This window comes from Vulpes vulpes, chromosome 16 (assembly GCF_048418805.1).
Source record: "Vulpes vulpes isolate BD-2025 chromosome 16, VulVul3, whole genome shotgun sequence".
NCBI lineage: Eukaryota > Metazoa > Chordata > Mammalia > Carnivora > Canidae > Vulpes > Vulpes vulpes.
In genome coordinates this window covers 60,747,422-60,764,806 of record NC_132795.1, presented here as the reverse complement: position 1 = coordinate 60,764,806, position 17,385 = coordinate 60,747,422, and the positions used below count along the sequence as shown (strand labels likewise).

At 39.3% G+C, this 17,385-nt stretch overlaps 1 protein-coding gene across 4 annotated transcripts in view; it reads left to right on the top strand.

Annotated features, from left to right (window-relative positions):
• POLR3B (RNA polymerase III subunit B) overlaps positions 1-17,385 on the top strand; it is a 107,745-nt gene that overhangs the window by 59,122 nt on the left and 31,238 nt on the right. For all 4 annotated transcript variants that reach the window (XM_026010930.2, XM_072741614.1, XM_026010931.2 and 1 more), the window contains exons 19-23: positions 33-160; positions 9,074-9,283; positions 11,869-12,027; positions 14,143-14,260; positions 16,120-16,262. In XM_026010930.2, the coding sequence (XP_025866715.1) occupies positions 33-160; positions 9,074-9,283; positions 11,869-12,027; positions 14,143-14,260; positions 16,120-16,262 (758 nt within the window). The remainder of the gene's footprint in view (positions 1-32; positions 161-9,073; positions 9,284-11,868; positions 12,028-14,142; positions 14,261-16,119; positions 16,263-17,385) is intronic.

Genomic DNA, 17,385 nt, shown 5'->3' with positions numbered 1-17,385 from the left:
CTAAAATGTCTGATTCTTAATTAACTTGACAGGGATACCACCCACTTGGAAATTGAGCCCTTTACTCTCCTTGGTGTTTGTGCTGGCCTCATCCCATACCCTCATCACAACCAGTCCCCAAGAAACACATATCAGTGTGCCATGGGGAAGCAAGCCATGGGTAAGATTTCCTTCTTGAACTTGGTTCTAAGTACTTGAATAAAAGATTTAAGTCTTTATTTTTACTTTACTAGTATTAAATGTTTGGCTAAGTCAGGCATTGCTAATACCCAAGTGTCAGTAACCTCAGAGGGCTTGCAGATGCCCCTGCCATATCTAAAGCATCAAAAAAAAAAAGGAAAAAAAAAAAGGAAAAAAACCTCTCGAACTTATTCCTTTGACCAAACAAGGGGATGTATAATAAATGTCACAGAATGATGATGGGGTAAATATAAAGAGAAAAGCTCTATAAAGCCTCTATGAAGTATAAGTTGTGAACCAGGAGAAATGGAAGCAAGAGCAGGAAAACACAAGTTTTGAGGGAAGAAAGGGAAAGGGAATAGAGCCAAAGATGCACAGTGTGTATTAGAAGGCATTCATGATGGTCTCGGTGATAGTCATTGAACACGTTACATCCTTGCAGTTCTCCTGTAGCTTCTGAAACATCCAGTTCATGTTACACCAAATTCTGAATTCATTTTCCTTCCTTCCTTCCCTTTTAATTGATTATCCATTGCTAACACTTACTGAGCAACATGGATAGACCAGATGGTGAGGCTAGAACCTGAAAATGGAAGGGAGAGAGAGCCCTGTCCCTAAGGAGTTCACAATCTAGTAGGAGAGCCCAACAAGTATTACTGTAGTTGAATATATATGATAAATGCTGTAGTAGACCAGCAGCTAAACTCTTGAGGAATGAGAACAGAAAGATCACTTGAAGTTAGAGAGTAGATTGTTTCTGAAGAATAGAACTAAACAGCCTTGAAAGACCTTGAGTATTTTTTATAGGCATGGAAATAGAAGCAAGCATTGCATGGGGATCTTGGTGCTTTGGTATGGCTTTAGTAAACATAATAGGAATATAGTCTGTACTGGAGAGGTACCACAGAATAAGGAGCTTGGGTTTTATCTTGAAGGTGATACAGAGAGGCTACAAGGCCAAAAAAAACAAAAGTTTTGCTTATAAACTTCTTTGGAAGTGTTTTTAAAAATAAGCTTAATACACTTATTTTCATATATGTCTATGATGTCAATATGATTTGTCATTTCTGGTTTAAGTATGCTACAGGGGGCTTCATGAAGAAACTAAAAGGTTTTTGCATTGCCTTTGGCTAACAACCAGAATGCATTTAGCTTCTCAGTTACCAGCAATCAGCTGCAATTGACTATGGCTTGACGGTTAAGGAATCCTCCATCTTATCCTGGAGTAAACAGTGTGTATTTCTTTTCTGAGTTTTTATACTGTCCTTTTGGTTGTCAAAACATGTTGTCCTGCAACCATTTACCTGAATGATGTAATGCTTCGACAGTTTGGAATAATTCCCAGTGGGAAAATCTAAACAGCGGCTCATCAATTTCGTCTTTTCCATTCATCTTCAGCAGCAGTGTAGTGATTTCCCGCGTGTGCTTGTGACTTGCTAACAAGTTGAAATATACAGTACTGAACCCTGTGTGTCATGAAAGGGCTATCACTTCTATTGGGTTTACCAAACCATTTTGTTTCATGATGTGAATCCTGGCTGAAACAATACACCTTTTGTGTAGAACCTTCAGAATTAACGGAAGACTAATCACTTCATCACTAATGCCACTCCTTGGTTGTGTTTGAAGATTAAAACAGAAAGGGCTACGAATTTATCTCCACTTGGTGAATCTTTTTTTTTTTTAAATAAAGAAGTGACTTGAAGGAAAGAAATAATATTTTTATTTTTGTAACTCCTCACCCTACAAAAAAAAGCCTTTATTTTGTGGCCATGAGTATCTGAAACGTTTGGTTAGTTACCACACACAGTTAAGCAGGATCAGTGTGTACAGAAAGCCAATTCAGTGTCTGTAGAGTTCTTTTGTAGTTTTCTGTGTGAAGGTTTTTTTTCTCGTTTTGTTTTGAGTGTCATTTGCAATTCATTGTCTGTGTTTTCTGAGGTTGGTGTATTCAGCTGCTCTGACCCTGGGTCCTGCACATTTAGCTCCTTGGATACAATCCTCTGACGTTACTGCTGACGCTAGGAAGACAAAAGCCACTGAATATCTTAAGTAATAAAAAAAAGGCTTTGTTACTGTTTGTTATTATAAAACACCTGACTGGAAAGAAAAGCATCAAGATAAAAGTACATTCAAAGTTGGCATATTACATGACCACATTTCTCTTTGGACACTCAAATAGCTGCAGAAGTACTGAGCGAGGTCTGTATGAAAAATCACAAAAGGAACAAGGCCGGCAGAGGGAGAAAACCCACAGCAGAAACCCAGGTCTGTAAAGCAGACCTGGCACTTTGAGTTGGACTTCTCTGAGTTATTTTAATTCCATGCAGTCTTGGCAGCTGATAACTAAAAGGCACGTTATCCCATTTTAAGTATGAGCCATTGCTAAAGACTATATACATCTCAGAGATTCTGTGTGAATGTTCTGAAGTAATATTTTAACTGCTGTTCATCCATGAGTCCATGTGGAAAATGGAAGACAGTAGCCCAGAATTAAATCATTGCATATTCTAACCAACCTGGAAGATTTGCTACCTAATTTTCACTACTAACCGCCTCCTGCCCCCAGTGAACAGAGTGATGAAATGAGAGAAAGTCATTTTTCTATCACTATGAAGGAGACCAAGACAAGCACAAAGTGCAGACTAAAAGCCTTACCTTGTATGTGAGAGAATGAGTTCACTTTAGTAAACATGAAACACCAGCTGAGATGTTTCTTTTTCTTTTTCTTTTCTTTTTTTTTTTTTTTTTTTTTTAAGATTTTATTTATTCATGAGAGGCAGAGACACAGGCAGAGGGAGAAGCAGACTCCCTCCGGGGAGCCTGATGTGCCCTGAGTCGAAGGCCAACACTTAACTGCTCAACCACTGAGCCACCCAGGCATTCAAGCAGAGGTGTTTCTTAAGTCTAGGGCTCTTTCACTTGTTGATAAAGTACAAGTTTCCACATTACATCTTACTGTGCTACTGAGGAACACCATATCCTTGGATATGGCTCTGTTGTGACAAGGTTCAGAACAAGAAGCCAGGTAGACATGTCTGGAAATGGCCAGGTCTCCAGGTCAGTCAACACTACAAGTAAAAGTTGTTTGTTGGAGCTGCATTGTGTGTACCTTTTGGCACCAGATGCCATGTCCACATGAGTCACACTTTCATATCCTGTCCATTTTATTAGTTGGCAATCCTCTAGTGGAACACTTTTTCCTGGTTAAAAGGATCTTTCAGTCACTATCAGCTCAGTTAATGAATATGCATCACATACCTCCCCTAGCCATGGCCTCTTCCCAACCCCCCTTCACCTCCAAATTGCTGGGACTTTTTTTTCCCCCTTTTTTTTAAAGCTCAGGAGCTAATGCAGCTTCTGTTTTGTTTTGTTTTGTTTTGTTTTGTTGCCATTAGATTCTGTTCCAAAGCAGATAGTTCCTTCTCTTGTATTCCCCACTTTACAGTAGGATGGGATGTCAGGAATAGCCCAGAAGGATTTGAGGTCTTAAAAACACATAATATATAAAGATCCTCATAAAATTTTCTTTCACTGTACATCTCCTTCCTCTGTATGTCATCCAAATTTCTGTTTGATTTTTTTTTAGAATATTTATTCTTTATCCATTTGGTGGATAGAAAATGGAAAGATGTCTTGGCCAAATTATTCCTGACAATTATATTTTAGAATCTCACTATTGGTTCAAAAAGAAAAAATCATTGTAGCTATTTCAGATGTAAGATGATATGACATTTCCTGCGATTGGGAAGTTAATAATAAATACTTGTGAAGATAAAAGTAAAATGTAATTCAGTATTTAAGGTTAAAATTAGAGGCAGAGGGACCCCTGGGTGGCTCAGTGGTTGAGCATCTGCCTTCAGCTCAGGTCGTGATCCCGGGGTCCTGGGATCGAGTCCCCATCAGTTTCCCTGTAGGGAACCTGCTTCTCCTTCTGCCTGTGTCTCTGCTTCTCTGTGTCTCTCATGAATAAATGAATAAAATCTTTTCAAAAAGAAAAAAGGATTAGAGGCAGAATGAGTGATAGTACAGGGTCAAGGGGTGTGTGTTAATTACTACTACTGTTGTCAATAGTATCATTAGTGAATATTACCACATATTGACTACTCAAATGATCTTAGTAACCCTGTCAGATACAACTTTGTTTCTGACAAGGAAAAGGAATCCCACTTTGGTTGAGTAACTTAAAAATATTACATTATGTCTTCTGTGCACAACATAATGTAACTATAAAACTTAAAGTAGCTGTCCATAAAACTTAAAAGATTCTTCTCGGTTGAAACTAACTTCTTTCCTCACTTTTTCCCCTTCACTGTGGATCATGACATACTAAGTGTCAGTGAGGATGTAGAGCAGCTAAAAAGTGCATGCTTTCCCTGCGAGACTGTAGAATAAAAGCACTTTGAGGACAGGGCCACATCTTTGTTATTTATTACTATATCCTTGGTGCCTAGCATAGTGCCAGCTCAGTAGGCTTAATAAGTACTTAATAAATGTTTCAACAGCAAATTAATATCTGAGCACATTAAGGTTGTTAAGAAATCAGGTACATATTTTTGAGAAGAATCTTTGAAAAGAACTAAGTTGGAAAGCTTATATAACCTGATTTTAAGCTCTGCTATAAAGCCAGTGTAACAAAGACAGTATGATGTTGACGTAAGGGTGGACGTATAGATCAGTGGAACAGAATCAAGAATCCAGAAACAGACCCACATTTCTGTGGGCATTTGATTTTTAGTGAGTGTGTCAGGACAATTCTAGGGGAAAGGAAACTGTTTTCAACAAAATGTATATATGTGTATCTATATAGAAATAAATGAGCATCAACTCCTACCTCATACCATACAAGGAACTAACACAAAGTGGATCATAGCTCAGAATGTAAGAGCTAAACTCATAAAATGTGTAGCAAGAAACCGAGGCAAAAGTCTTCATGACCTTCCTTGAATGACCTAGGTCATTTCTTAGAACTCAGAAATCACAGGTTATGACAAAGGAAAAAAAATAATTTAGACTTTCTCAAAGTTAAACTTTTGCCCTTTGAAAGACACTGTTAAGAATGTGAGAGACATTAATCCACAGAATGGGAACAAGTACTTGCAATATATACATCTGAAAAAGGATTTGTGTCGGGTACATATATAGAACTCTTCAATGATAAGGCTACTTGGTTAAAAGATGGCAAAAATGAGGGATCCCTGGGTGGCACAGCGGTTTAGCGCCTGCCTTTGGCCCGAGGCGCAATCCTGGAGACCCGGGATTGAATCCCACGTCGGGCTCCTGGTGCATAGAGCCTGCTTCTCCCTCTGCCTATGTCTCTGCCTCTCTCTCTCTCTCTCTCTGTGTGACTATCATAAACAAATAAAAATTTTTAAAAAATGGCAAAAATGAAAACTAGACACTTCAGTAAGAGTAATAGGAATGACCAGTAAACTCATGAAATTATGTTCAATGTTATTAGTCTTTAGATAAATGTAAATTTAAACCAAGACCCACTCATTAGAATGACTAAAATTGAAAAGGTGGACATACTCAGTGTCAATGAGGATGTACAGCAGCTGAGGAGTACATACGCTGCTGGTACAAACATAAAAAGGTATAATACTGTGGAAAACTCTTACGCAGTGTTTTAGGTTAACTGTACCCTAGGAAACCACCCAGAAATTCCACTCTGGTGTATTTATCCAAGAGAAGTGAACACACACAGTCTTATGTGTGAATGTTCATAGCAGCTTTATTCACAAGAGCCCCAAACTGGAAACAATTCAGATATCCATCAGCAGGTGAATGGGTAAATAAACTGTATAAGCATGTAGTGGAATAGTTCTCAGTGATAGCAAAGAATCAAGTATGATAGAGCCACATGGATGGATCTCAGAATCATTATGCTAAATGAGAAAAGCAGCACAAGAGTGTCCATACTGCAGGATCCCATTCATATAAAATTCTAGAAAATGGGAATCCCTGGGTGGCTCAGCAGTTTAGCGCCTGCCTTTGGTCCAGAGCGTGATCCTGGAGTCCTGGGATTGAGTCCCACTTCGGGCTCCCGGCATGAAGCCTACTTCTCCCTCTGCCTGTGTCTCTGCCTCTCTCTCTCTCTCTATGTCTATCATGAATAAGTAAATTTAAAAAAATCTTTAAAAAAATTCTAGAAAATGTAAACCGTAATGATAAACAGCTGTGATTGGCTGGGGTCAGGAACAGAGGGAGGGATATTTTGGGAGTGTCAGAAATGTTCTAGATCTTGGTGGTGGTTTTACAAAGGCATAAATCTGTCAGAACCCATTAATATGTATACTGTAAATGAGTAAAGTTTATGTATTTAATAATGTTACTATTTTTTTAAAAAAACTGGGCAAAGGAAGACAAGAAAAATAGTTAAATGGATAAAACTTCATCTTATTTTTTTCAGTATACATTTCCTAAGGTATTCCTAAGCTGCATGTGTGCTTACTAACCTTTTCTCATACCACCTTAAAATAAAAAACTTCCTCACTATTTTAACCTACATTTAATGTACCTTGCTGTGCCAACCTATGACTTAAGAAAGTTATGATCAAGAAAATATGATTTTTGTAAAAAAGATCATGTCCTGGGTAGTAAGGAAATGAGTTCTTAGTTATAACACTGAAGACTGCAATTACAGCAAAATGGAGCAGTAGAGGGAGAGCCCTGCTTACAGATATTCTCATTGTGTTAGTTATTATGTATGTGCAATGCACTTTTTAAGGAAGTTGAAAATAGTAAAAGGCATCCTACTTTAAGCATGTGCTTTAACCAGACTAGTCTTTTAATTTCTGCATGACATTTTCTCAAAAAGAGCTTGCTTACTGGCAAAATAGTCATTTAGGATTTTTATAAAAACTCTGGGGTATGATGGCATTTTGAAGTTTTATAATACAGAAGTCCTCCCAGCTTATAAATCATGTTGTAACCAACACACCCGTCAGGACTGCTAAAAACATATATACATGTGGACTCCTACGAGTTCTTTAAAAAATCTTTAAGGAAAATTTCTAATGCAATCATAAGTGCCAGACATTTGCTAAACCATTTTGCTGTTCATCCACTCAGTGGTCAGGTCATTTGTGATGCCTGAGAATTACGTTCTGGGCCTGGTAGCACAATTTATAGCAGGATCCAATCTCTTTCACCATTGTTTAGAGGTGCAGCCATTAATGCTTCCCTGCTGCATAATAATGCTTGTCTCAGGTTTCAGAAGCTGTGTTTGGCAGCCTGGTGGGACATTGCTTGAACCCTTGTCTCAAGCTGGGTGAAGTATACAATTGAAGCTGAAATCTCAACATAAATTTTAAATAATTTCATGTAAGAGGACAAACTTATTGTCAGTGAACTTTACCATGATCCAGGGAACAGTGATTTTATTTCTAAAACAGTAAGTGATCTATTACCAGGTATCCTGGCCAGTTTATTAGTTGGCACTAAAATAGCATAAATTAATTAGCAATGTATTGCTCGTGTAAACTCCAGAAAAAGTTTGAGATTCAGTTTAGCTGTTGTTTTTCAACTCAACCTTGATAAATTTCCTAGAGATTTAAGTACAAATATATACTATCACAAAAAGAGTATAATTACATTTCATTTACTGACATTTATTGAGCATCTAGGTGTTTATACCCTACAGATTTCATTATTTTTTTCAGTACTCAAGGAGTACCATATTATTTTTGCTGCCTGCATAGGTTCTTTTCATCCCTGAATGGAAATCACTGTTGATTTCTTGACATGAGTACTGAGTTTTGGTATCTGCTTATCTTGGAGCTTAACTCCATTAAATAACACTTAGGCATCTTGAGGTATGTGGGTGTTGAGGATGTGTCTCTATGGAAGCATGTGCAAGAGAACAAGAGACCTAAGGCTACCTTCTTAGCCACTCGAGGGAAAAGAAGAGATATCTGGGAGAAGTTAACGAGGCTCAGTAGCTTACGAATAAGTTTACTAGTCAAGCAAACATTAGTCCCCATTTTAAGGTCTGTGAATAGGAGAGTATATTGTATTCACAAGACCAAGAGAGTGAAACCCTTTTTTTGGGTGCAGATCTTTGAACCTTAGTGAACCCCTATAGGGTAAACGAAGAAAGGACAACATTCTGATTTCACTTGTAGTTGATAGTAACAACCTTACAAGGTCCAATCAAATGGGAAACCTGATTGCTAAGGACCTAAAAGCCTGTACCTGATTGGACAGGACCCTGGATTCCTAAGGGGGAAGGACAGTTCCTTTCCCCATTTTATCTCCAGTGTGTGGGGCACAGAGTAGGTGTTTATTCACTGCTTTGTGAAATGAAGAGTTAAGGAGATGAGTAAATCCAATCTTCTGCTTTCACTTTCTTCCTCTTCTTTCCTTTTGTCCTGCTTTCTTTTTTATTTAGAACTTTTGTAATGATTGATTTCTTTTTATGGAATGTATCTGTTTGTCCTACTGTATAAGCTCCTTTCCTGTCAACATTGGGTGTGGTTTCTAATTATCTTCCTACAGCAGCTGAAAATGTGTCCGCAACTTAGCAGAACTGAGTGCAGAACTGTTGACTTCCCTGTGAGATTAACCAGTGGAGACTGGTAATTCCTAAAATGGGGTCAATTGTATAAATCCAGTAGGTTGAAGTTATTTAGTTTAGAATACATTGGGTGTGATTTTTCTTTGTTGTAGAACTATTAACATTACCAAGAAAAATTGCTTTTATGTGTTGTTAGGCACTGTGAGAGTATTGTTTTTGAAATTTTTTTTTTAAATGTTTAACCTGAAGGTTTTCTTCATGTTAATCAGTGAAATGAATATGGGTTGTATTTTTTTTTTCATATCTGTACTCATGGCTACCTAGTTATTTGACATAATACAATGTTGCATTTTGCTTTCTCCAATATCAATGAAGGTACCATTGGATACAACCAGCGGAACAGAATCGATACTCTCATGTATCTACTAGCATACCCACAAAAACCCATGGTTAAAACAAAGACCATTGAGTTGATAGAATTTGAGAAACTGCCAGCTGGACAAAATGCAACAGTTGCCGTGATGAGTTACAGCGGCTATGATATTGAAGATGCCCTGGTTTTAAACAAGGCGTCCCTGGACAGGGGTAAGTGGGGTTTTAGAGTTCTGACACCAGAGGTGCTCTGCCCAGAAGAATTAGGTATGAGGACAGTCAGTTAAAAATTACCCCGTGTCAAAATGTTAACATTGATTTTAAGTGATTTGAATTTTATAACATACAAACAGGAGGCAATTAGGTTTCAGTGTTGACTTTTGTTTTTTTATGATTTTATTTATCTATGAGAGACAGAGAGAGAGAGAGACAGAGACAGAGATAGAGACACAGGCAGAGGGAGAAGCAGGCCCCGGCAGGGAGCCCAATGTGGGACTCGATCCTGGGTCCCCAGGATCATGCTCTGGGTCGAAGGCCACGCCTAAACCGCTGAGCCACCTGGGGCCTAAGGCCACACCTAAACCGCTGAGCCATCTGGGCTGCCCCAGTGTTGACTTTTTTAGTGAATATTCTTACATAGAGGTAATTTGTTAAATGTGTTACTAAATGTATTTTTTCTTTGTTATTTTACTTTATTGATGAGACAATTTCTCAACAGAAAATCATGGGTAAGAATTTGTTTATTTCTTGGCAGGAATTATAATAATTAAAATTGGTCTTGGAATCTATCCAGTTATGTATTCAACAACAAACTGCTAAAACAGTCGCAGTATTTCTGTATTAAAGGTTATTTTTTTTAATTGTATGTCTCAACCTCCTGATGTTCATACCTTTTTGTTAGCAAAATACTAGAAGTTAGAAATACACATACACAAACACTGATTTGTTAGAGTTTTTATGCAACCCTTTGTCAATTTTTTGACAGTTTACTTTTGCAAGTCACCACTTCATGGTTTGTTACTCGTCACCTGACCTGAAGTCTGACTCCTCTCTCTTCATAATCTGTTTCTCTTTTTCCGCCCTGGCACACCCACTCTGCTTTCCCCTTCGCTCTGTAGTTGCTAGGCAGCCATAATAGTACTCCTAGACATGTGTCTTTGGCATTAATGTTGGCTGCACTTAATTTATGCCTCTTTTTTTCCTCCAAATGACAACAGCCATGCTTTAAAACTAGATGTTTTCCTTTCTGATTAACTGGTAACGTTTATGTGGAAATCTGAAGACTTTGTGATATCTGTCAGAAACTGCACAACACAATTTAATGATCTGAGTTTACTGTCCTCTCACTTTTCAGCTATCACCTGTAAATAAAATGTCCATTTATACTTGGAGGAAAACACTTCTTGATTTCAGGAAGTTCAGATTCTCATTGCACTCCAGCACGTTGCAGTTAATGACCATTGTACGGAATTTCAAGATCATGTAATGTTTCCAAAGCAGCTGCCTGTCTGAGCGGAGTTTATTATGGCCATACACAATTTACTAGGAGCCATAATGATTGAGACCTTTCCTGAAGACAGACTAATATCTTCATCTACCATCCAGATATAGAAATTTGTTATTTCATTACACGGTTGCCTTCATATTTTAAAAATTACATTAGAGCATTAAGGTTTTATTTAGAAATCTACTTTTTTCCTGATTTTCTAAACTTCCATTCTTAGATTTCTTTTAAGAGTTCTCCTTTGGTGGAGAATCTTAAGTGAAGGATTTTACAGCTATGCATTTATCTTATCAGTGATAGCTGGAACTTAATCCCAAGTCATTTTCCTATTTCAGTGAAGCTCTAACATGGCTCAGTATATCCTGGGGAGATTAGAGAGAATCCAGCTTAGAATAATTGCTTGGCCAAAGGGAGAAAAGACAAAAAGAAAGAAATGCAATCACAGGATCTTGGGAAATGATATTTAGTGCTGAAGGCTTGACAGCTCTTCTGGGCAACTCTACAGCTGATGAATCTTGTGGGATTCAGTCCTGGAAGTTTTTGCTCCATCGAAAGGTTTCCTTCTGTTCATTTTGCTGATCTTTCATAATGTTCATTTAGCTTGTTAGTTGGTCTCATGACTTTTCCTCAGGCACTAAATAAATGTGATCTAAAAATATAATCAGCATAAATTCTGATCTTCAGGACACAGGCAGACATTTTCTCCCATTAAAATTATTTGATTGCAGCTGCTTTTCATTTTCTCTCCTCTCTGGAGGAAAATTAATCTTTTGTTTCCTTGTTTGAGACTTCCTCTGAATGCCAAAATTAGAAAAAGGAAAACTTTCCAGGGAAGGTTAGCAGAAGTTATGCACCAGAAGGATGTGTAGGAAGAATCATGGCTGATCAGCAGACTTGGGGTGTTTCAGCTCTGCCACCAACTTGCTGGGTGACCTTGGCCATGTCACCTCCCTGGACCTCATTTTGTAGCAATTATAGCACCTGTAGCTAGAGGGGTTAAGCCAGGTGGCCTCTGGGGCCCTTTCTGGTTCCCATATTCTGTGGCTTCGTGTTCTGAAAGAATCATAATGACACTCGAATTTCTCTCACCTCCCTCCAGCATGGCACGGTCTATGCCATAGTGAAACATGGTTATAGTTATACCAATGTCGATATGGACAGTGGTAGGGGAGAAGCCCTGAGCCAGTTCTTTAGATTATCAGATCATTGTTTGGCCCATCCCAGATTATCCAAATATAGAACATGTTTCAGGGGGGTAGGGTGTTCACTAACACAAATCTGATCCCCATTTTAGGCTTTGGGCGTTGTCTTGTATATAAAAATGCTAAATGTACACTGAAACGCTATACCAATCAGACCTTTGATAAAGTGATGGGGCCGATGTTGGATGCTGCTACAAGGAAACCCATCTGGCGACATGAAATTTTAGATGCGGATGGTATTTGTTCTCCAGGTAAGAGCCTTTTTAAAAAACTATTTATATATATACTTTTTGAAATATGAAAGCTATTCAACAATATTTCTGAATATTTGGTAAACAGAAAAGAAAAAATAACAACTTACAAAACCACTTTCCTGACTCAGCGTGGTCATTTTTCTAAGGGGTTTTGTTTTGTTTTCTTTTGCTTTGTCTTTGATTTTAGAGAGAGAGCATGCAAGCAGGGGGAAGACTAGAGGGACAGGGAAAGCACCTCAGGCAGACTCTCTGCCTGCTAAGCTTGGAGCCTGACACAGGCTCAATCTCATGATCCTGAATTGTGACCTGAACCAGAATCCAGAGTCAGACGTTTGGCTGACTGAGCCACCCTGGCACCTCAATGTGGTCATTTTTCATGAATTTCCCTCCAGTCTGTTTTTCTGTGCATATATTTTTACATGGTAGTAATCATTCTAGTTATACTTTTCTACTTAAAATTTTTAATCACAAAAGAACCACTTTAAGGAAATGTTTAGAATAAGGATGTATCCCTGCATCTACACTGGTGTGTCATCATTTGTGCATTTAGCTCAGACTAACTTTTTTAGAATCCTCTTCCACTAAAAAGTGTGACTCCATTATAATGACAAACTTGTAATGAATTTTGTTGATGCAACCTGTAACAACTGCCCTTACGAGTCTTAGAGGCTAGTATAGGAGACTAATGTTGGCCAAAGGATCACATGTAAACATTTGTCCAGTCACAACCAGGTTAAGGGATCCTATAAAGAGCTATGAAGGCATTAGATAGCAAGAGGATCTGACCTAGGCAGGAAGCTCGTGTAGACTTCCCTAAGGAAGTGATCCAAGATCTGGAGGATGAATAGAGTTAACTAGTGAATATGGGAGGAAGTGTGTTCTGAGCAGTGGAAAGGGCTTGTGTAACTATCAAGCTGCAGAACCTGATATTTAAAACTTCTGAAAGGAAGCCAGTGTGAGAGTGGATCATGGGGAGAGGCCAGGGGAGGTTGGTAAACTAGAATCTAGAGAGAGAAGGAGAGAGAGTACCAGGGCACAGACACAAGACCTTGCAGCCATGCTACTACTTCATTATGATCCTAAAAGCAATGCTGTAATTTGCATTTTGAAATGATCATTCTGATCACAGTGGAGAAAAGAGTAGAAAAGGGCCAAAAGAGAGGAGACCAACCGAGAGCTCCGTCAGAGCAGGTGATGAGAGCCACAGTGAGGTGAAGAGATAGGCTGTGTCAGGGAGGTCACTGGGAGGGGAAATCCACATGACTTGTGATGGTGCACAGATGGTAAGTGCTGCATCTGTGGGGCCCACAGCCATGTGGTGCACGGCTTCCTGTCCTTGCTGTGTGTGTTTCTTGGAGAATTTCTTTCACTTTTAACCTGGGTTATGTGGCTGTGAAGACAGTTCTGTGACAGTACTATAGTAGTTGGCCTTTGAGCTTACCAGGAATAGTTGCAAAGAAAGGTGAGAATAGCAAGAAAATCCAAGAAATACTTTGATTTCCTCATTGTTCAAGTTGGCAGTGACTTACTATTGGTTGAAATAATAACTATTAATAAAAGTAAATGGCTTGGGCTTATTCTAACACTCTGAGAGATATATAAAATTTCCAACTTATTGGGGCGCCTGGGTGGTTCAGTTGGTTGAGATCAGGTCATGATCTCAGGGTTGTGAGATGAAGCCCTGCATTGGGCTCTTCTTCGCTCAGTGTGGAGTCTGTTTGAGATTCTCTCTCCCCTCTCCCCCTTCCCCCACTCAAGTGTGCACACACACACACATACACACTCTGTCTCTAAAATAAATGAATAAATGAATAAAATCTTTTTTAAAGAAAATAAAATTGCCACTTATAACATGAGTTTCTCTTGTTTGTATGGACCCTAAATCAGTTTCTTGATTTTTTTACACACTGTAAGCTAATCTGTGATTTTTCAGATGGGCTGTCACAATTAGAGACGAGCCCCCATTGGACACTAGCCTACACTGTATCAACTTTTTCCTTTCTTGTCTGCCTTTCATGGACCAATCTAATCACATAGTTCTATGTCCCAATAATGTTTGCATTCCACAGAGATGATAATGATTGGCCTGTAATTCCCTTCTCTTATTCTTAGGTGAGAAGGTAGAAAACAAACAAGTGCTGGTAAATAAGTCCATGCCCACAGTAACCCAGATTCCTTTGGAAGGAAGTAATGTGCCACAGCAGCCACAGTACAAAGATGTGCCCATCACGTATGTATTGCATGTGCCTCGGAAATACATAAAAAGATTCAAAAAAAAAAAAAAGAGAGAGAGAGAGAGAGAAGGGACGGGAGAAATCAGAAGTTACCTCTTAGAGGATTAGAGAGTGGAAATTACAGTTTTGGGTAATAATAGTTGACGATAGCATGGCGTGGAGGAAGAAGGTAGGCCTAGAAGGTAGGAGGAAGAAGGAGGAAGAAGGTGGAATTGTGTAGGCCTTCCAACCTGGGTTTGAACTGGGGACCTAATAAAGGTTCCAGGTAGAGGGAGCAGTGACATGAAGGCCCCATGGGCAGAAGAGCACATGCCTGGATTTGGAGGACCAGTGTAGCCTGCCAGGACGAGGTTGTGCAGTACTTGGGAATTCAGTTGGTAGAGGGCAGGTTATCGCTATGATCAGATTTGTGTTAAATAAGTAAAATAAATGCTCTGGCCACAGTGTGGCATCACCACTCTACTGGACTACACAGTTGGATTTTGTACTAGTTGTGTCATGTGTTACCTTACTTGGATGAAGTACTCAAACTCTTGGGCTCAGATTTTTCATCTGTACAATGAAATATTTCAAATATAGTAAAATATGATACTTCATGAGATGAGCCATGGGCCAACGATAGCGTAAAAACCAAACTAGAAGAAGTAACAAGATACTTAATCTAGCCCAGAATTGGGTTAAGTCAGGTGGGGGCAGAGAGTGACATAGGAGAGTTGGATTCCTGGGCATAGAAGTCAGTCCAGCAGATCCATTCAACAATAGCTGAGATTTGCTCTGGGCCAGCCACTGTGCCACTCATACCAGGGATGAGAGCTGGAAGAAACCACAAGCCTGCAAGGAGCCACATCTAGTTAGTGAAGGCCTACATAAAAAAATAAGTGTGGTGAATATGATCATAGTGGCTTAATGGAGATCTTTTACTATACTAGTTACCATTCCAGGCAATTTACATGTGTTAGCTCATTTGCTCCTACCACCACCCCCTGAGCTCTATTAATGGCTTTGTTTGAAAGACACAGAAACTGAGGCACAGAGAGGTTAAGTAATTTATCAAGGTCATAGAGTGACAAGTGGCAGTTAGGATTCGAACTCATACAGTCTGGCTTCAGAGCCCAACTCCTGCCCACTATGCAAAATGCTGTAGTGCTGTGGATGCCATGGATCTACCTGTAGAGTAGGAAGCACAGGGGAGAAAGTGGGTCCTCTACCTAGGAGAAGGATCAGGACCCTTGCACCCAATCCTGCAAAACAAAAAGCAAGTTTCAGAATGACAAAGATGGTTATGCTAGCTGGTTTTCTTCCTGTCCTGGAGGAGATCTTTTTTCCTCTTCAAAGCTTGCTCCTCCTCCTCCTGGGTTCTTCATTTAATTTAGTTTTTTAGGGACCTATCATTTTTCTCTTCTGTCCTTCCACATCTTCAACTGGTTTTCTATTGATTCCTTCCCTACAGGCTAGCAAATGTACTTGTGTATTCTTATCTTTAAAAGAAAACAAAACCTTCCTCGGGGCTCTGTGATCCTTCCAAGCTACCACCCTTGCTCTCCAAGCATCCCATTTCCTTGTCTGCAGTAAGAGAGTAGCCATGTGTGAATAATATGTGTGGTGCGGGCTACATTACCTTACGCCGGCCTCATGATAAGTATTTAGTAAATGTTAGCCAATTCAGACTAGGACTGTAAAAGGGAGGTGGTAACCTTTGAGTTCAACGTTGAGAAATGAAAGGCACGTTTCAGAGTCTAAAATGGCAATGTCAAAACATCCTGTGGTTGATATTAAGTAAAATATGGCTCATGGGTAATAGGTTCACAAAGGGCAGTTTGCAAACTCTGTTTTGGTGACTTCCTCTTACTGTTAGCTACAAAGGAGCAACAGATTCCTACATTGAAAAAGTGATGATCTCTTCAAATGCTGAAGATGCTTTTCTGATCAAAATGCTGCTGAGACAGACCAGGCGTCCAGAGATTGGAGACAAATTCAGCAGCCGTCATGGGCAAAAAGGTAAATTGTATCGTTCCTCAACTTCTTTATAAAACTGAAAATAGTATTTATTGACCATATACGTGAAAAATGTTGCATAAGTTTATACAGGTAAAGAAAATTTAGTCTTTTGGAGAAATTATTACATTGTTACCAAAATTATGCTTGTTTTATTTCTTAGGTTAACCTGTTTATACTTTAATAGCATTGAAAAAAAAATGCACTGCAGGATTGCTTTTCTTTGCCATTTATTTCATTCTTTTGCAACTGCTCCACTTGAAATTATAATTATGAATACATTCTAGATGATGTACCTACGAAAGTACAGGTAGCTGTTTGAAAAAAATAAATAATATAATCTGTAGTGGTGCTTATGTACAGTACTGTCTGTTGGGTCGTAGGATCATGGGATATCAGCAGGCACTTCTGGATTACCTGGCCCTGTATGTATGTAGCAGTGAGGAATTGCAGACTGTGGTGTCAGGTGGCCAGGCAAAGGCACAGGCAGGTTGGCTCTTGAGCCATATTACAGCCCAGGTCTCCTGATGCCTACACAGGACCCTGTCCACTGCCCAGTAGTCCCTTACTTTGATGGGTTTCTCCACCTGGTGCCACTGGCAAGCCCCACTCATCACTGGTGGTTGCCAATGAGTACTCATGCATTTGAGCTTTCCTTTGTCTTGTTTTTTTATCTTCAAGAAACATAGCACTGTGTCACTACTGATTAACTCATTTTCAGCAGGGTCTTTTTTCGTATATATCCATCACGTTTCAGAGTGGATTGTTGGCCCTGGGGGTTGAATTGTGGCTATGCCTGCCACTTAACTGGCTTAAGAACAACCAGAGCAGCTAACACTTCTGTGGCACTGACCATGTGCCTGGCAGTCTTTTCAGCATTTTCTTTTTACTAACTCATTGGCTTCTCACATATGCCTGGGAGGTCAGTGTTATTCTCATCTGCATTTTATAGATGAAGAAACAGAGGCACAGTGGCGTGAGTAGCTTATTTGGTGTCCCCAGTTGGTGGTAGAACTGGTTTTTGAAACCTAACCGTCTGGCCCCAGAGTCTTGCCTAACAACTGTGCTGTCCTCAGTGGTGAACATTTAACGTTGTGCCTGGCACACAGTAGGTACTCAATAAGGG